This window comes from Balaenoptera acutorostrata, chromosome 3, assembly GCF_949987535.1.
Source record: "Balaenoptera acutorostrata chromosome 3, mBalAcu1.1, whole genome shotgun sequence".
Lineage (NCBI taxonomy): Eukaryota > Metazoa > Chordata > Mammalia > Artiodactyla > Balaenopteridae > Balaenoptera > Balaenoptera acutorostrata.
Window position 1 is genome coordinate 32,847,736 of NC_080066.1, and position 20,667 is coordinate 32,868,402.

Here is a 20,667-nt window from a genome sequence, read left to right on the forward strand (position 1 = left end):
CACCAGACTTGCTCAGCCATCGCTCAGACTGCCCCTCATCTGAGTCACCCAGGGCCCCCAACTCTTCGCTCAGCTAGAAACCTTGGGTTTCTAGCCCTTCAAGGCCCAGTTTGGGACAGTGCCTCTGAGAAACTCTCTCTGAACAACCCCCTGCCCCCCTTTCTTTTTTTACTGTTTTTTTTAAATTTCAAATGAAGTGAAATCAATATAGTATACAACTAACCATTTTAATACATATAATTCAGAGTTATCCCATTAACTGATATAATTTCTGATCACATCTGGAGCACTTTTTAATGAGCAGACAGTTACATTCAGTTCTTTCTCTCTCTGTCTTTTTTTTTTTTTTTGAGGTGAAATTCACATAACATGAATTAACTATTTTATTTATTTTTATTTTTTAATTTTTGGCCGCACCACGTGGAATGCAGGATCTTAGTTCCCCAACCAGGGATGGAACCCGTGGCCCTTGCAGTGGAAGCGTGGAGTCTTAACCACTGGACCACCAGGGAAGTCCCATGAATCAACCATTTTAAAGTGTAGAATTCAGAGGCATTTAATGCCTACACAACACTGTGCAACATTGTGCAGTACCTCTCTCTAGTTTCAAAACTTTTTAAATCATTCCCCAAAGAACAGCCCACGTCCATTAAATAACCACCCCTCCTTCCCTCCATCCCCAATCCCCTGGCAACCATTAACCTGCTTTCTGACTCTATGAACTTGCCTATTCTGAACACTTTATATAAAGGGAACCATTCACTCTGTGACCTTTTGTGTCTGGCTTCTTTCACGTAGCATAATGTTTTAAAGATTCATCCAACTTGTAGCATATATCAGTATTTTGCTCCTTTTTAAAGCTGAATAATATTCCATTGTATGTATAGCACATTTTGTTTATCCATTTATCTGTTGATGGATATTTGGGTTGTTTTTACCTTTTGGCTATTTTGAATAATGCTGCTGTAAACATTCATGTACAAGTTTCTGTGTGGACATATGTTTTTATTTCTCTTGGGTATATACTAGGAGTGGAATTAGTGGATTATACAGTAATTATTGTTTAACTTTTTGAAGAACTGCCAGACTGTTTTCCACAGTGACTGCACCATTTTACAATTCCACCAGCAACGTATGACGGTTACGATTTCTCTTGTAGAAACTTGTTATTTTCTGTTTTGTTTTTGTTTTGTTTTTTTATCATCACCACCTTAGTGGGTGTGAACTAGTATCTCATGGTGGTTTTGACTTGCATTTCCTTAGTGACCAATGTTGTTTAACATCTTTTTTTTAAAAAAATAAGTTTATTTATTTATTTATTTATTTTTGGCTGTGTTGGGTCTTTGTTGCGGTGCGCGGGCTTCTCATTGCGGTGGCTTCTCTTGTTGCGGAACACGGGCTCTAGGCATGCGGGCTTCAGTAGTTGTGGCACGTGGGCTCAATAGTTGTGGCTCGCTGGCTCTAGAGCGCAGGCTCAGTAGTTGTGGCGCACAGGCTTAGTTGCTCCATGGCATGTGGGGTCTTCCTGGACCAGGGCTCGCATTGGCAGGCAGATTCTTAATCACTGTGCCACCGGGGAAGTCCCTAACATCTTTTCATGTGCTTATTGGCCATTTGAATATCTTCTTTGGAGAAATGTCTATTCAAGTTCTTTGCCCATTTTTAAATTGATTTGTTGTCTTTTTGCTGTTGAGTTGTAAGAGTTCTTTATATATTCTGGATACTAAACTCTTATCAGATATATCATTTGCAAAAAGAGTCTCTTCCATTCTGTAGGTGGTCTTTTAACTTTCTTGAGAATGTTCTTTGATGCACAACAGTTTTTAATTTTGATGAAATGTATTTTTCCTTTCACTTCCTTCTTCTGGCAGCCCCACTCTGAATCAGACCTGACAAGAGCATCTCTCACGGGCCAGGCGTGGTACTGGGAGCCACAGGAGACACCAGCCGAGTCAGACCACCCCAACCCTTGTGGAACCTCATGGGAGGGAATTGACACAGGTCTTTGACATGAAGCAGAGATTGACCTGAGCTGGGTACAGATGAAGCCCTTGACTGGAGAAAATCAGTAAAGGCTTCTGGAAAGAAGGACGTTTGAGGAAGAGTGGTGTTGACTGAAATAAAAATATTGATAAAAATAAAAAATTGGTAATGAGACCAGCCAAGAGTGTGGTCTAACTGGCATAGAGGGTGGTGAAGTTGCAGGGATAAGATATGGACATATCCAGGGCCTGGAATGACGTTTGCTTGCTCAAATCCAGCACTTCTATGGATGTAGAAAACAAACTTATGGTTACCAGGGGATAAGGGTGGGGGAAGGGATAAACTGGGAGATTGGGACTGACATATACACACTACTACATATGAACTAGATAACTGATTAGAACCTGCTGTAGAGCACAGGGAACTCTACTCAGTACTCTGTAATGGCCTATACGGGAAAAGAATCTATAAAACAAAAAGAGTGGATACATGTATATGCATAACTGAATCACTCCATTGTACACCTGAAACTAACACAACATTGTAAATCAACTATACTCCAATAAAAATTAAGAAAAAAAAATCCAGTGCTTCTAAAATGGTCATGTGCTATCACTTGGGGAGGTTGTTCGGATTCTGGTTCAGGAAGTCTCAGGTGCGGCCTGAGATCCTGCATTTCTAACAGATTCCCAGGCAATGCCAGTGTTGCTGGTTCAGGGTTCACAATTTGAACAGCAAAGATGTGGTTCATTCATTCAACAAACATTCTCTGTAGAATGTCACTACATGCCAGGCTCTGTGCTGGGCAGTGATGGTTGAATGAGATGTGTTTTTGCCCTCGTGCAGTTTACACTTTAGTAGGGGGAGGACAGGACTTAAGTAACAAATTATGCAATGAAAAGAAAGAAAAGACATGAGAATGTACGACGGGGATGTTGTCTTCAAATATCTCTCTGGGGAGGTAGTGTCTGAGTTGAGGTCTGAAAGATGGGTAAGTATGACCTCAGAGAAAAAGAGGGAACAGTATGTGCAAAGGCCCTAAGATGGAAAGAAACTTGGTTGGAAACAGTGTGGCTGGAGCCCAGGAAGCGAGGGGACAGGAAGTAGGCTGGGGAGAGATGGGGTGGGGCTTTGGAGATCACATTGAAGAATTTGAACTTTATCACATTCTTTGATGCCCTTAGGGCATTGTAAGGAGAAGAGTGATATGATCGGATCTGTGTTTGAAAAGCTCACTTTGGTCATAGCTGGAAAATGGACTAGAGGAAGGATAAATGCCCAAAAGGAAGACTGGGTGATTGAGATGGCAAGATGACTGAAGTCCAGGGACTCCCCTGGTGGTGCAGTGGTTAAGAATCTGCCTGCCAATGCAGGGGACACGGGTTCGATCCCTGGTCCAGGAAGATCCCACATGTCACAGAGCAACTAAGCCCGTGCACCACAACTACTGAGCCTGCGCTCTAGAGCCCATGAGCCACAAATACTGAGCCCGCGTGCCATAACTACTGAAGCCCGTGCGCCTAGAGCTTGTGCTCCGCAACAAGAGAAGCCACCGCATTGAGAAGCCCGTGCACCGCAACGAAGACCCAACACAGCCCAAAAATAAAATAAATAAATAAATTTATTTAAAAAAAAAAAGATGGCTGAACTCCAGTCAAGACATGCTGGTGGCTTGGTCTAAAGTGGTTTTCAAAAGGGGTTTGTAAGGTTGAAACTACTTTCATAATAATACTAAGATAGCATTTGCCTTTTTCACTCTTTACTGTCTTATGAGTGTGCGGTAGAGTTTTCCAAAGGCTGATGTGATGATGTGTACGTGATATGGGGATCCACCTTCTATTAAGCCAGACATTAAAGGGATTGGCGAAAACGTAAAGTGATGTCATTTTCCTCATGAAATTATTTTTTTTTGAAAATTCAGTAACTTTTCATTAAAAAGAGGTTATTTATGTCAATACATAATAGGTGTGTGATTGTTATTTAACATTTGTTTTCAATTGTGGTAAAGTACCCGCAACGTAAAATTGGCCATCTTCCCCGTTTTAAGGTGTACAGTTCAGCACTGGTAAAAGTACATTCACACTGTTTTGTAACCACCACTGTCCTTTATCTCCAGAACTTTTCTTTCTGCAAAACTGAAACACTGTATCCATTAAAGAACAACTCCTCAAACAAGCCTTCCTCCAATTTAATTGGGATGCCAGATTTATAGCAATTTGCATCTTTAATTTTCCAGGTAATCTGGAGTTTAGCATTTGATAAATGATTTTTTTTAAAGCAAACATGAAGATTTTGTTAATTTATAATTTATTAGTGTGTTATCACTGTAACTGAAAATGTTACAGAGGCTTTTAAATTCAGTCTTGTGTAGAAAGAAATGTATTAAGCAAAATTATGTGAATAAACATCCCCACAAGATACATCGGAATGGTTAAAAAATACTGGAAGAGAGCTATCAGGGCTGCAACAGTGAATGTCTTTTTTTTTTGAATATTGAAAATGTCAACAACAACAAAACGCACCCACTTTCTACTTTCTGTCTCTATGAGTTTGACTCCTCTAGGGACCTCATATAAGTGGAATCCCACAGTGTTTGTCTTTTTGTGACTGGCTTATTTCACTGAGCATAATGTCTTCAAGCTTCATCATGTAGTAGGTGTCAGAATTTCTTTCCTTTTTTTTTTTTTTTTTTTTGGAATTTCTTTCCTTTTAAAGGCTGAATACCATGCCATTGTATGTGTTTACCACGTGTGGTTTATCCATTCATCTGTTGATGGACACGGACTGATTACACCTTTTGGTTATTGTGAATAATGCTACTATGAAAATGGGTGTACGATTATGTCTTTGAGACCCTGCTTTCAATTCTTGTGGGCAAATACCCAGAAGTGGGATTGCTGGTGTTATCATTATTTTTAAATGAATTAATAAATAATTATTTAAATACTCTCCTGAAGTTTTAGTTTCAAATAAAATAATCAGTACTACAATTATATCTATTTTTTTTTTGTCTCAATTATATCTATTGATAGAACCCAGTTATATGGTTTTTTCTGGGGGGGGGGGAATCCTCAATAGTTTTTACAAGTATAGAGGGGTCCCTGAGGTCAAAAAGCTGAGAATTGCTCATCCAAGGTAGTGGCAGAGGCAACGAAGAGCTGTGACCTGGCTGGAAAGATAACTAGGAGGTTAACATTGCCCGGATCAGGTGACCCTTTGAAGTGGGAGTCAGGGGTGACCTCTGGGTTTCTAGCTTGCATGACTGGTGGGTAGGGGTGCTGAGGAGGCCCAGGTGTGTTGGGGAAGTTGATGAGGCCAGTTTGGTCCAGTTGAGTAAGGTGGCAGTAGGGCACCCAGGTGGAGGCACCTTCTAGGTAGTTTGTTTTTGAGGAGACTGGAGGGAGGCGTGAGCTGGAGTTAGAAACCTGAGTGCTGTTTGCTTCGCATTTCTTCTCTTCAGCTGGGTCATGAGCTCTAGGAAGTCAGGAGCGGGGTAGGATGCTGGTTACCGAGGTATGCACGCCCAGGTGTTAGGTAAATTCTTGGGGGGGGTGCGAGGCTAGGTCTGGGGGTACTGCTAGACACCCGAGACAACCACCACCCACCTCTCCAGACACTCCTTCCCCGGCAGCCAGAGAGGTCTTGGCAGGGCCACTGCTGGGAAGGAAACCGTGATCATTAGACACAGGGTGAGAGCAAAAAGCTGGAGAGGAGGCAGCCGGATGCCAACGGGCAACACATCTGCCATCATGAAACCCACTTACCCCAAAGGATGCTAGAGGACCAGGTGCAATCTCTCTCTTGTGTACTGACCTTTTAAAAAGCTCCTTCGTGCGGTTGGGATCAAGAGACACCCTCCAAAACCATCCGACCGAACACAAACAAGCAGGGAGGATAAACAAGCTCACCATCCCTCCCCACGAATGAGCTTCTGGTCTGGACCAATGCTATTTCCTTTCTGGAACTAGAGCGATCCTACACTTCACTTGTAAAAGGGGCAGGTAGCCTTGTCAAGCCGCACTGGATGGAACCTGAGGCGAGAGGAAAAATCCGTAATACCCATCCTGTCTTTATGAAAAAATTGATATTTTGTTCTTCACGGATTTTTTTGCATTAATTTTGACTTTTTTTTTTTTAAAGATTTTTTTGACGTGGACCATTTTTAAAGTCTTGATTGAGTTTGTTACGATATTGCTTCTGTTTTACGTTTTGCTTTTCTGGCTGTGAGGCATGTGGGATCTTAGCTCCCCAACCAGGGATGGAACCTGCACCCCCTGCATTGGAAGGCGAAGTCTTAACCACTGGACCACCAGGGAAGTCCCTGATTTTGACTTTTAAAAAATATTGCATTAGACTGTTACCTTTATGACTATGTTTTTTAGCAGTCTCTTATATTTCACACCCGAGGTTGGCATTTCTCTTGTCTCACCCTAATCCTGGCCCTGAGAAAGCCTCAGAGAATCGCCCAGCGCCTCACACCAACCAGAACACGAGCACCTGCACTCAGGTGAGTGTTCACCTCACAGCCTCTTTAACGATAGCATCATGGTTTTTCATTATCCAGATTTCAGGTCAGTTGTCCCAGCCTCAGGCAGCCTCAACACTGCCCTGCTGGACTGTGCTTGTGGTACTTGTCACGCTGCCCTGGGTATTTAAAAAAATTGTCCATTGTTATCACCCACCAGAATGTAAACCTCGTGAGGGCAGGGAAATTTTTTTTTTTTTGGTGGTGCCCCCCTTTTTTTTTTTAATATTTATTTATTTATTTGGCTGTGGCGGGTCTTAGTTGTGGCACGCCAGATCTTCAGTTGCTGGTATGTGGGACCTTTTAGTTGTGGCATGTGGGATCTAGTTCCCTGACCAGGGATCGAACCCAGGCCCCCTGCATTGGGAGCACGGAGTCTTAACCACCAGGGAAGTCCCAAGGCAGGGACCTTGACTGCATTGTTCATGGCTAAGTCTGCAGTGCCTAAGATGACCTGGAACAGTCAGGGCTCTACAGATAGTTCATGGTTAGCAAGTGCTTGTCCCGTGCTCATCACCTCAGGGTAGCAGCTTGTAGCAGCACACGGAATCCTCCCAGCAACCTTAACTGCTTTTCTGTGTCTGAAGAAAACAAGCAGTCATGGAGCCTGTTGGCTGCAGGTCCCAGGGAAATGGGTCTTGCCTCCCAGCGGGCCTCATGCCTGTCACTGAGGGTCGTGTTCTAGGCCCACCCTTCCTGGGTGATTGTGAGGAGGGGTCTGGGGAGGACCAGGGTGCCTTCCCTGGGGGCACGCCCATACTAGCTCTTCCCCAAACAAGTGTACTCTTTCATGCTTCTGGGATTTTGCTGGTCCCCCTGCCCGGCATGCCCTCCCCACCACCTTCTTCTGGAAAATCATCCCTACTTATCCCACACCCTCCTCACACCTCTGTGGAGCTCTTTCCAATCTCCCCACCTCTGTCCTTTCCTCTGTGGTGTCCCCAAGGCGCTTCCTGCACCATCCTGTGACAGCATGGCTCAAACGGTCTGTCTCTCTAGTAGCTTAAAGATGGCTGCACATTCTTTGTGGCTCTTCCCATCAAGAGGAGGTGCTTTGGGCTTCCCTGGTGGCGCAGTGGTTGGGAGTCTGCCTGCTAATGCAGGGGACACGGGTTCGAGCCCTGGTCTGGGAAGATCCCACATGCTGCGGAGCAGCTGGGCCCGTGAGCCACAGTTGCTGAGCCTGCGCGTCTGGAGCCTGTGCCCCGCAACGGGAGGGGCCGCGATAGTGAAAGGCCCGCGCACCGCGATGAAGAGCGGTCCCCACACCGCGATGAGGAGTGGCCCCCGCTTGCCGCAACTAGAGAAAGCCCTCGCACGAACCAAAGACTCAACACAGCCAAAAATAAATAAATAAATAAATAAATAAAGTAGCTATAAAAAATTTAAAAAAAAAAAAAGAGGAGGTGCTTCATTCTCTTCCCCCTGTGACCAGGCTGGCCTTGGTGACATGCTTGACCAATAGAACACTGTGGGTGTGATGTTCTGGGAATTCTGAGCCTAGGTCAGAAGAAGCCTTGCAGCTTCTGCCTGAGTCTCTTGGAAAGCTGCTCTTCGGACCCAGCTGCCATACTGTGAGAAGCCCAAGCCACGTGGAGAGGCCACGTGTGGACGCTCTGGTTGACAGCCCCAGCTCAGCCCCCAGCTACGGGAGAGCACCATCTTGGACACCCCGTCCAGTCGAGCCTTCAGATGACTCCAGCCTCAGCTGCTCTGTGACTGGCACCTCACAAGGGACTCCAAGCAAGAACCACCAGCTGGGCCCAGTCAACCCACGGAACTGTGAAAGATTGTTTTCAGCCATCACATTGAGTTTTGGAGCTATTTGTTCCTGCTGCAATAGAGAACATCAACAGACTATGAGTACCTCCCCCCAAAAGCAGGGATTCTGCCCTTATCACTCCAGATCTCTGGTCTGAGCCCAGGCCCTGATAAGGACCAAGTGCTCATTAAACATCCCTTGCGTGAATAAATGAAACCCATCAAAATTCCACCGTTCACCCTGAGATAGAATAGATTTATTAGCAAGAGGTAATCAGGAAACATATATTTTTACAAAAATGGAAATTTCTTTTTTTTTTTCCAAACAAGCTGTAAGTTGAAATATTGTAGGACTTGAAAGAGAATTCTCATACCACTAGGTATTGCTTACAGCAAAAGTTGTCTGTTTGTCAGAGTGGAGCATGCCTGCCACTTCAGAGTTAACCTGTGTTTTCTATACTGTACAATGTAAAAAATAGATGGTAATATTCACAGAATAAGCACTACAGTACTATATTCCTGCTAGAAGGCATTTAGACAGGACTACAGTATATGCAATAAAAACACTTGGTTATTGATTTCCTAATTCTACAGTGTGGTACTATTTTTCACAAGGCATACAGACTTGGAGCATCTCAACGTAAGCTTGTAGTGACCATTAGGCAGCTCAAAGAGGAAAAGTGACATTTTTGTGTGTTCCCGACTTGCAGTGAATGCTGGGCAGCCGTCGGCAGAGGTCGACACGACTTTGTGTTGTGATTCTGTTTTCCTCAGGAAGTTCCAGGGCCTCGTCCAGGGTTATCGAGACTGCTAGGCGTGCTACCTGGTTTTATTCTCAGAGCCAGGAGCGACGTGGTGTCTGAACGAGGTGGTGGCCTCGGTGTCGCAGGGCGTGGTTCTCAGCGGACAGGACTCCTTTCCCTCCAGGTCACTGGGAGACACGGAGTTTTGAGACCTGCGATTTTGGCTGAAAAAGCTGCTTTGGAAATTGGCATCACCATCAGCGGGAAGATTTGTCGATGACTGGACTTCAGGGTATGGTTCCCCCTCCCGCCTCCCCCCTACCCCCCACCCTGTTATAACAGCTACATGGAACATGCCGGAGGATGCTGGGTGGCCAACTCAACCCAGGGGCCTGGGCTGGGGACGGACAGAAGCAGTACTGGTGCCAAAGATTCGTGTATGCACGGATTCTGTTTTCCCTTTGGGGGAGAGTGAGGGGCTGGGAAGAACAGACTAAGAGTACAGTTGTTTCAAAGAAACAGGCACTGCAGGAAACGAGGGGCGGGGTGCGTGGACCAAGTCCTAACCGGTGCAGAGATTCATATTTTGGTTCTACAGGAATCTAAGAACAAGAACGGATTTGTATTCTTGGAGAAGCACATACTAAAGAAGAAAATCCAGAGAAACCAAACGACTATGTACAATATCGTATAGCATGTGTCCATGGCGGCGGGCTGGGTGGGGAGCTTCAGGTGGGGAGTTTTGGTTCTATTCGGAGAGAACACTTGTAGAGACTTTCTTCGTCCATTACAAAAGATTGGTCCAGTAAATACTGGGTTACCTGAGAAAAGGAAAAGAGAAAAAGGAATGGCAGGGCGATGGGACCTCCATAATACTACGTGGACGTCGGGTGTCTCCCGGGAATCAGGCACTAGGGTGGAGGCAGGGAGGGGCGTCAGGCTTGCACATGAGGCAAAGATGCATTAAGCAGTGTTGTGTTATTTTTTTTAAACATTATTTAAAAATAATGTTAATATTTTATTTAATAATACTTGTATTATTTTTCTTAGTATTATTTTTCGCCTTTTTTGTCTTCATAGTAATATAAAATCACATATAGTCAAAATTACTCTTGACCACCGTTTCTTTGGTTGAACATTAGGTGAAGTATTTTGGGCTCATATTAAAAAATCATCTCTATCTATATATCTAAACTGTCAATTGTAGCATCTAGGTAGTGGATTCTTTCAATGTTTCTGTATGTTGGAAAAACGTACTTAAACACCAGGATTATGTAACGCCGAGAGAGATTCACCCAAGAGAAGACAGTGGAAACTGAGGCCGCGTAAGGAAAGAGCCTCCCTTATTTTTTTGTCTCACGAGGCCCACTCCAGGGCAAAATCTCAGAGTGGAAAGTCAGGAAGAGTCACCACGTGGACTCGATTACTCTCCTTCCTCCTCCCTCCCCACTTCACACTGCTCCCAGGTGTTTTGCTGGATTCCTGTGTGTTAAATGTACGATGAGAGATCAGAGCCCAGATCTCATAGGCAAACCCCACCCACCCTTCGAAAAGAATCTTTCCAAGGCTCATTGACTTGTCACGTTGTTTGGAGACGAAGCTTCATGTTTTTCCACAGAAACTCAGAGCAGAAAGAAGAAAACACATTCTATTTCTTAGCACGTAATTGGGAATCTTCTGATAGCTGCTTGAGAAAAATCAAGTCTTTGTCACGAGCATCTTTGCTAATGGACCCTCTGCTACTGTGAGGGACAGAACTGGCTTCCTAGGATGCTGATCATCAGTCACAGATGAAATGATTATTGTGTCTGATTAATGGCTCTCACCCAGCACCTCTAGGAAGACAACCTCAGATACCACCATCTAGATTAACTCATATCCACTGATAAAGACGTGGCGATTTTACAGCCATGTGAAATAGACCAGACTTTTATAAATAGCTAGTAGCTTCCTGTGAACAGCCCTTTCTAGAGCCCAAAATCTCAACCCTCCCAAACACTCTGGGAATCAGCAGACTGGTTAGTTAGTTTCCTCCATCATGAGCATTTGTTTCCCTAAAAATTTTGCTTTAGCAGGAGACTGGCAGCAAATACCGCCACTGCAAAGCTGTTAAGGAAAAGAGTCTGAAGGGCAGTAACATTTATTGTATATGGAGCTCGAGGGCTAGTTTAAGAAGGGGCCGAGGCCTAATACAGTGCCTGGCACACAGTACATGCTCAGTAAATACTTGAGCGAATGAATGAACAAGGAAAAAGTGGCACAGTTGTTTAACCCACTGATTTTTCTTCTCTTTGTGGCTCTTAGCTATTAGACAGATAGTGAGTTCACAGAACATGGCAGGAAACAGGGCAAGTCTATCACAAAGGAAAGTAGAAGGGAAAAATACTAAGAGCTTGATTTTCTGGTATGCTCAGGAGTGTGTCTGGAGCTGGATATTTTTTGTGAACTGCAAACTAGGAGGTTAAGAAGCTGGATGGAAAGCAAACACATCCCTGGGCAGCGTAAAAAAGTCATAGGATTCAGAGCCAGAGTCTGGATTAGCAAATCCCAGTTATTTTAACTGTAAAATGGGGCTAACGGCACAGGGCTTGAGTAGTGAAATGAAACTAACATGCCACCTCTCTCCATACAGCCCCACCATCTTTTAAAAAATGCGTATTAATCCAGTCCTGTAAGCTCCTTTCAGGGCTTCCCACTCTCCTTAGGACACGGCTCCCAGAGCCTTCTAGCAGCCCACAGTCCCACCTGGTTCAGGCTTGTCTGAGGCTACTCATAGCAGCCGTCTGCGGTCTCTGTGCTTCTCAGTTGGGCCCTGTCCCCCAACCCCAATACAGGCCCCTGGATTCACACTCTCACAGCACTCTCTGATTACCGAATGTACAAGGTGTTTTTTCCCCCACCTTGCCTATAGCAGCAGAAGACTGAAACAACCTAAATGTCCATCAGTATAGAGGACCGAATAAATACATGAATTTCTCCGCAGCCGTAAGGAAGAAGGAGAATGCCTCTGCCTCAAGAGGAAATATCTCCAAGATGTGTTATTAAGGGAAAAAAGAATGATGCTGAAGCAATGTATAGTATGCTACAGTATACATTATAGTAAAAAAAAGTTGGGGTGTGTTTGCATACACACAAAAAAAATGGGTGATACGGTTGGCTTTGGGAGGGGAACTTGGAGGCTGGGGGACTTTTTGCTGTGTGCCCTTTCTAGCTGTGAATTTTGAAACTGGTGAGCATTTTGAAAAGATCTGATAAACACTGCCTCTCCTGCCTCAGGGGAGGTCAGACATGATTATAAACCATCCCATGGCAGGTAAAAATCAGACAGGAGCTGCAAGATTAGCACAGGCGCAGTCCAAAGGAGGGGGAACTCAGGGCGAGTCAGGGGACAGGGGACAGGGAGGGTTTCCTAAAAGAGAGGGCCCAGGGAACTCAGGGGCAGAAAGTGGTTGGGTGTGGAGCGGAAAAGGCAGGAAGGAAGGCAGTGCAGCCAGAGCACTTGTGAAAAAGCGGAAGTGACTGAAAATGCTGCCAGCTTACCTTTGCTTGGTGCTCTATTTTGTAGGCAGTTTGTTGAAACTGGCGAATCTCTCGGATGATATGGGATATCTGCGGGAAGGAAGGAGAGGTTTAAAAGACAGCTTTCTCTTAGTACCCCCTCCCCCGACCCCCCCCCCCCTCATGCCACAGAACAGAAGGGGCATCAACAGCCATGTCTGCAGTCAGTCTCTTAATTCACCTCCTGGGAGACCCCACTGAGGCAGCATGAGTTTCTTTAAGTTATAACATAGAGTATTTGTCCTTCTCTGACTTATTTCACTAAGCATAATACCCTCTAGGTCCATCCACATTGTTGCAGATGGCAGAATTTCATGCAATTTATTTATTTATTGAACTATAGTTGATGTACAATATTATATAAGTTACAGGTGCACAATGTAGTGATTCACAATTTTTGAAGGTTAAACTCCACTTATAGCTATTATAAAATATTGGCTATATTCCCCGTTATAACCTATAACATAACCTTGTAGCTTATTTTATACATAATATTGGGTTGGCGAAAAAGTTTGTTCGGTTTCAAGTAAAGACACATTTTTCATTTTTACCAAGAACTTTATTGAACAACGTATTCAGTAACCAAACGAACTTTCTGGCCAATCCAATAGTTTGTACCTCCTAGAATTTCCTTCTTTTTTATGGCTGAATAACATTCCTCTTTCTCTGTGTGTGCGTGTGTGTGTGTGTGTGTTTGTATACACCACATCTTCTTTATCCAGTCACATAATCTATAAAAATACTGAATTACTATGTCACATACCTGAAACTATCACAATATTGTAAATGAACTATACTTCATTAAAAAAGATGCATATTCTGAAAGGTAAAAGGTATATTTAGTAGGATCACATGATAGATGATGAAGAAAGAATTGTTTTAAAGACTCAGAGATAATACAGTAAAAGAAAGTTACCAATCATATTCTCTGAGTGATGAAAATAAATGAGTGATTTTTGTTACTAAAAAAAAGAAAGAATCTATAGGTTAATTATACTATGTGATTGAGAGAAAAACATATCCTTTGATCAGTGGTGCTGGCTTATCTAACATCCTAAAACAGCCCCCCTCAATTCCAGCAACAGCTAAAGGCCTCTGCCACTTTCTATGTGCCCACCATGTGCAAGACCACACAAAGGGGTTCCCCCATCCTGTTCCCAGGTCAGTGCTGCCAACTTGCCTTTGACAGAGAAACCTTACCTATTAAACAAAATCTCAGGAGGAACCCCATGACACAGAACCAATACAAATAGAGGCTCTCTGGTTGGAGTGAGAAGACGAGAAGTTTGGCTGGAAAGCAGGCACCCTGCTGGAAGGATCCTCGTCTCCCCTCCCAGGGCCTGGACTCCTCTGGGGAAACTGGAAACCTACTTGCTTAGGAGGTGCTGCAGAAATGATTTTGCTGCGGCCATGTAACGCGAGTGCTTATCTGAGCAACAATGGATGGGGCGCGAATAAAGGGGCAGGCTTCGGAGTCAGACAGACTTGGGCCCCAGACCCGGCTCTGCCTTTTCCTTAGGGGTGACCTTGGGCTGGTCATTGATTACTCCAAGCCTCAGCCTGCTCACCTGTAAGGTGGAGAATAATAAGAGCACCCACCCCTCAGACTGCGGGCATTAAAGGAGGAGATGCAGGTAGAGCTGGCTCAGGGCCTGCCAGATGCGAGCTGCTCGTTTGAGGAAGTGACTATTCTTACTGGAGAAGCCGGGTTCAGGCTCCCCAGGGCGTGTGCCGCGTCCAGTCGGCCAGGACTGTCGGGCACAGCTTGGGTGAGCCCGGGGCTTGGGTCTGGGTTTTGATGTTCCCCCCACCCCTGCCCCGCTCTGCTGTGGGGAACGCACCATTCTCATCTTGGAGAAGTTGACCAGGCCGTCCTCCGTGTAGTTGGGCGTCCCCTCTTCGATGAAGGCCAGGTCAGTGAGGTACATCCCCAGGTAAGGGACACAGGGTGGGTCACAACTTTGAAGCAAACGGCATTAACAGAAGTTTTTCACTTAAAAACTCGAGCCTCTACCAAGAACAGAACACCCCACATGCATCTCTCGCTTTGCTGGAGGGAAAGGGATTTCTATTCGCCAAGAATAATAGTAGCTCTTGGTGCTCGGATTGCCAGCTGGGTGTGAGGGTCAGTCCTCCGGGGTGGTGGGGGTGACATGGTGCCTGCTGGGGCCTGGGGTGTCTCAATCAATCACCCCTCCCACCCCAAGCCAGAAGGCCTTCCTCTACCTCTCTGCTCTCCCTCCGGGATGGAGCCCTGGGGCTTGGCCGCCAGCCCCCTCCCAGCTTGCCTTTCCTTTCTGTCTCTCCACTGAAACTCTCCATCCCAATCCCGCCCTAGAATCACATCCTGTGGGGCTTCACAGCACCATGCCCATTCCTGCCAGTCACCACCAGCCACCCCACCCAGCCCCTTGTCTCTTTCTTTCCCCAAGACTTCTCTGCCTTTACTTCTTCCCCATTTGGATCTCTGCCCACCCAAGCACTGGGCTGCCAGCGCAGGAAACCCTTGCCCTCTGAGATCACCATCCTGGATTTGGCTTCTGGGCAGGGGGGTTGGGTGAGACAGCTCCCACGATCGGAGGCTCCTGGGGGATGGCTTTCATGGGGATGGCACTCAGCAGTATGGGCCGGACCTCTCTGATCTGTGGCTCTGAAGCAAGGGCTCATGTTACTGTTCCTGCACAACTTGTTCTGGTGCCTCTGGGTGCAGTGCTAGGTTAAGGGGGTGATTCTGTGATGGGTCCAGTGGTCACTCTACTCTGGCAGAGCTCCAGATAGTTCGCCCAGGGGACTCCTCACACAGTGCTCCGCAGCCTCCTCTCAGCTCGGCACACAGGTACAGGGACCCTCCTTTCTAGCCCATCTCACCTTTGTCTCCTGTGGCAGTCCTGCCACTCCAGAGGAAGGGGAGGCAGGGAGGATGGTAGAGCAAGAACAGAAACCTGGCCTCTGTTCCTTGCCTGCTTGCTGTGTGACCCTAGGTCAGTTCTTTCCCTCTCTGGTCCTCAGGTTCCCCTCGTACCAGAGAACTGATGTTAGCTAAGACAATTTTAGGTGATTTGAGAGTTGATTTTAGGTGATGCCCAGACATTGTTTAAATAAATTGATTCATATGATAAGAAACATTAGATTTTCACTCCCCCCTCCCCCCCCCCCACCACTGCTCAAGGAGAGAGCTCATTTGGTGACAGCATAGCTTTGACACTTTCTAACAAGTGCCCTTTTCCTCTTTTTTTCTTTTTGAACAAATAGTAACAGGTCTCACTCAGGAAACACCAGGATCTGGCCAGAATTTCATAATATTATTTTGATTTCACTGTATTTATTTTTTTATGGTAACCTTGTGTATTTATGGCAAATACGCTGGTTTCCCATTTGCTATCATGATATAGAGTTTTCCTTCTTATTTAAATGTATTTCTGGGAAATAGTGAGTTACTTTAAAGGAGACCATTAAGTAAATGCAAATATAGCTGACACATGGGTATGACAAAGTCTTGAAGGAGGTGGATGCTTGGAGTTTGGGAAACAGTGAGCAGGAGAAATGTTTTTTGAACTGTCGGTCTTGACCCTGTCATGGGTGTTAAGACCAATTTGGTGAGTGTTGACCAGATTTTTTAAAAAATTAAAAAAAAAAGAGAATAGAGGATATCTGGGTTCATTGCATGGACTGAAATTGCTTTGTGAAATTTTTGTTCCTGTTATGCATATATGCATTTGTATATAGGGTCACACTGTCAAATGTAATTTTTTTTTTTTTTTTTTTTTTTTACTGTGAGATGTGAAAAAGAAAAAAAAGCAAGAATCCTACTGGTCACTGGCAGACCTCTCTGGGTCCTTCTGGCCAGTATCGTCCATGATTGCTACATGCCTGGCTTTGCATTTCCTTTCCGTCTAACTCCAAGTCTGGAGCACAGGCTGGTGGATCTGACGGAGAAAGAGTTCAAAGGTCTGAGCAGCCGCTCTGGAGCTGGAGGGCCAAGGCAGTGTGCTGACCGGCAGGTTCTGCGGGGCGCCGAACTCCCCCTGCCCTTGATGGGAACCAGGTAGCCTGCAGAGCTCGAAGGACCTCTTATCTCAGATGGAGGCAGAAGGGGAGGCCGGGTGCTGCTCGCTGCCTGTGAATGACTGAAGGACGCAGGGTGTTTCTGGATGCCTCACAGGGCCTCTGACCACCCAGACCAGTGAAAGAAGTCTGGGAGTCCTCTGGTCACTGAGGTGGATCTCCCTGAGGTATTTACTGGGGTTTCTGATCCAGTTGTGGAAAGGTGATGGACGGGCAATTTAGTCACTGCGAGTGGCACTGCCAGCCCCAGCACCAAACTCTGTTCCTGTTTGCTACCTTCACGGTGAGGGGTCCAGGGAACACCACCCTTAATTCAGTCATGTACACGCACACACGCACACCCAACCAACCAAAATCCAGAGCCACGTAGGTAAATATATGGGGCTGTCGGAGTGGCCCGTGTAGGGGGCGGTGGGGACAGGTGTGGGGTACACGGGGCTGGTGGAGGGCCCCCAAAGGGCACCACTGCGTGGAGACAGACCATGCTGAGCATCTGAGCGAGCAGGGGAGCACGGTAGGGGCTTCGTGTAGGCAAAACACCCAACCTATGGCTAGCTCTGAACTTTCCATGTGGTCATCTGGCCCCTGTCAGGAGGGATCCAGCCTTGCCCTGGATCAGGGCGGGGCCAACAAGGCTGAAATGAGGGGGGGCTTCCTCTTTCGGCAGAGCCCCGCCATGCCTATGTCTGACGTTTCAGGGAGCAGAAAGAAAAGTGCCCCATCCCCCATCCTAAAAGCTGTGCTCCTGGTGTTCTGGGCAGCGCCTAGACGTGGTGACACCTGGCATCTGGATCTTGTCTGTGGTTGTTTGGGGCCCCCGCACTTGATGTCTCTACCAAGAAATTCCTGCTGATGTCAAGGGGGATGAAAGAAATTAACTGTTACCGGCAACTGAAAGCGAGATGCAGCTGCCCCAGGGGCACTCCACCAGACCCCAGGAAACGGGCAGTGACAGGGTCAGCCCTCTCCTCCACCCCGCCCCAGCCGTGGGATGGGCTGCTCTCCCTTACAGGTCTCAGTTCTGACATGGGTTGCAGGGAAATCAGGTACGCAGGTTATGGGGAAAAAAAAAAATTTTTTTTTTTTTTTTTTTGGCAATGTGTTGGCAGTGTGGGTGGGGCTCGGGGTCCAGTCTTACTTTCTGCCTCCTGGATACACCCTGCTCTGTTGTCTCATTAGCAAGAGACTGGGCTTTGCTCTGTGGCCACAGACAGAAAATAAAGATGGAAACGGATATTTGGTCTTGTCGGAGCCCCTGAGACTCTGGAACTCCAGGACTCTGGATCCATCATATCCACGTAGATAGATGGATGTCCCCCCCTTTGGAGGTGGTTGTGGGGTGACCTGCTGGTCCGCTAGCAGACTCGCCCCTCCAGAGCTGTTCCCATCCTCCACGGACGGGAACAGAGGGGAAGGGCTTTCATGGCAGCAGCTAACAGTGAAAGCCCGGTCCCTGCGTTCCTTCCGTGGGCATCCTATTCAAGCTAAAGACAAAGGTGCAGATGAGCCCATCAGAGTAGATGGACGGGCAAAACTGGAACTGGCCCCCAAAGAGCTGGTGACCACATTTTACTGCCGAACGTAGTTAGCCCTCAGCCAAATGTTGTTGGCTGGAGCTGTGGGAAGGTTCTGGTCTCTGGGCAGCTGAGAGGAGGGGACAGTCTCGTGGGTTGGACCAGGGTGTGGTTTGGGGAATGAGAAGAGGAGATAATGTCCATCTGGGAGCGCACGGGCAGGGGACTGAAGCATTGTAGGTGGGCCAGGGGATATTTAAGAGAGTGGCCGGGGACGGGAGGGAGGATTTGGGGGTAAAGGGAAAAGGTCACGTGCTAGCCTGGGTGCTGGCACAAGGCTGAATGATATAATAGGCGAAAAAGGATGCCCAGGACATCAGAATGGGTCTGAGGACCTACGCGGTGGGGTCCGTCATGGGCTCCTTGTCTGGGTGGGTCACCAGCTGTGCCCACCACCTCACTCCACTCCCTCCGGCCCGTCCCCTGCCTGGTGAGACGACCCCCAAACCCTGACACAACACCGCTCTAAGTATAAACCTTAGTGCCTCCGAAGAAAGAGTGCAGAAACGTTTGCCCCAATCTGTCCTGCCCCTGCCTGGCTTGGCCTATATCTCCATAAGGCAGGAACCTGGTTTGCATAAAGGTCTTAGCGCCCAGATGCCCGAAGGCCACCTCTGCCCCGTGGGGCAGGGAGCAGAGGCGTCTGGGAGAGGCACTTACATAGGCCCACGGGTAACCTGAAAGAGGGAAGACAGTCAGGATGGGGACTCGGACAGAATGGGGGACCACGGACGCAGCGGAGGCAGCGGCGGCGGTGGGCGAGGAAGCCATGTGAAGGAGGCTGATGGGGCAGCACGCTGCGGGCGGACGGACAGGTTGGTGAATGCACGGGGGGGCAGCTCCCCACAAGCACCGTCCACGGGGGCTCCGCGGAGCCCAGGCGGAGGAGAGACGGCCGGACAGCACAGATGGGTGGAACATCTGTCTGAGGACACAAATAAAGTGGAGATGGTCAAGGCAATGGCACACGGAGCCGGCACAAGGGACAGACCAGGTACGGCAGGAAGAAAACGAGAAAGGCAGACGAGGCTGGCAGGGCAGGTGTGTGGTGTGTCAGAGCCACCGGCGAGGCTGGAGGTGCTCGGTGGTCGCGGACTTCAGTGGCCTTGTACTGGCAGTGATCGCGTGATCCCTCGCGGAAGGGAGGAAAGGCATTCCTGGGCTCTATAAGGAGCCGGGACCCTAGGGGTCTCCCAGGGTCTCTCCAAAGTCCAGCGAGTAGCCAGCCAGGCAGGGAGAGAGAGGGTGAGGGCCAGCCCAACGGGGCACACGTTCAAGTGCCCAAGGGGAACACAGGGGCAGAGACTAGTGGAGGAACCCCAAGTGCGCATCTAACCAGAGGGAGCAAACCCCCATTTCACGTGCATACGTGGCCACAGCGTGTACCAACGGGCCGAGTCACCGCTGCCCTGGGAGAGCTGGCCTGGACCCTCATGGGAGGTAACCTCGGGCAAACCACAAAGCACTGGCCTGGGAGGCCAGCCTGGGCCGAGGCCTGGCTCTGTCACCACGGCCCCAAATCCTTGGGCCAGCCACTAACTCCTCAGCGTCCTTGTCTGGAGAAACATCATGGGAGAATCTGTCTCACAACAGTGGTTCTCAACAGGGGCGATTTTGCCTCCCTGAGGATATCTGGCCATGTCTGGAGACCTCCTCGGTTGTCATAACTGGGGGGGCGGGGCGGACACTGGCATTTCATGGGTAAAGGCCAGGGATGTCGCTAAACATCCTTCTATGCACAGGACAGTCCCCACGACAAAAACTGTCCTGGTCTAGGGACCTCCCTGGTGGTCCAGTGGTTAAGACTCTGCACTTTCACTGCAGGGGGCACAGGCCTGATCCCTGGTTGGGGAACTAAGATCCCACATGCCGCATGGTGTGGCAAAAAAAAAAAAAAAAAAAAAATCCTGGTCTAAAGGACAGGAGGGCTGAAGTTGAGAAGGCCCACCTCATAGGCAGTGTTAATGGGGCTGCACACACCATGGCCAGGCAGGGCACAAACTTTGCAAACTGTAAGGTGTAAATTACTGGTAAAACCGTATTTCTTTGATTCCAAGATGCCATTGTGTGTAAAATGCACTCTTGTCTTGATGACTAATCATCCAGTACAAAAAGGAAACACAATCATACAAAATAAACACACTGACTGTGAGATGTATCCTGGTGTCAGAAATGGTAAAATGTAAAATAAAATGTGTATTTTGGAATCAAGGAATCCGGCACCACTATTGTCATCATCACAGCTACTGCACGTCTCAAGACTATTCTTGTGCCTCTCCTGGGAAATGCCCTGACACCTTGGAATTTCTCTGGTAGATGATGGAGGACAAAGTTGACCTGCCCTGGGGGTCTGGGATGTGTAGGGGTCGGTCTTGTGGGTAGACAGATGGACAGACAGACAGACAGACCTCCTGCTCCAGCCAGGGGTGGCACGTGAATGCCTCTGCAGTGTGGTTCT

General features: G+C 47.4%; 1 protein-coding gene across 6 annotated transcripts in view; it reads right to left on the bottom strand.

Moving 5' to 3' along the window:
- Positions 1–8,510: 8,510 nt before the first annotated feature.
- Positions 8,511–20,667, bottom strand: part of RASGRF1 (Ras protein specific guanine nucleotide releasing factor 1) — a 107,465-nt gene continuing 95,308 nt past the window's right edge. For 3 of the 6 annotated variants that reach the window (XM_057544510.1, XM_057544508.1, XM_057544506.1), the window contains one exon: positions 17,769–19,134. In XM_057544510.1, coding sequence (XP_057400493.1) covers positions 18,675–19,134 — 460 coding nt within the window. In that variant the 3' untranslated portion in view covers positions 17,769–18,674. Of the gene's footprint in view, positions 9,834–12,552; positions 12,622–14,411; positions 14,530–17,768; positions 19,135–20,667 lie in introns of those variants that run through there. The other 3 variants (XM_057544509.1, XM_007167514.3, XM_057544507.1) reach the window with 2 other exon arrangements.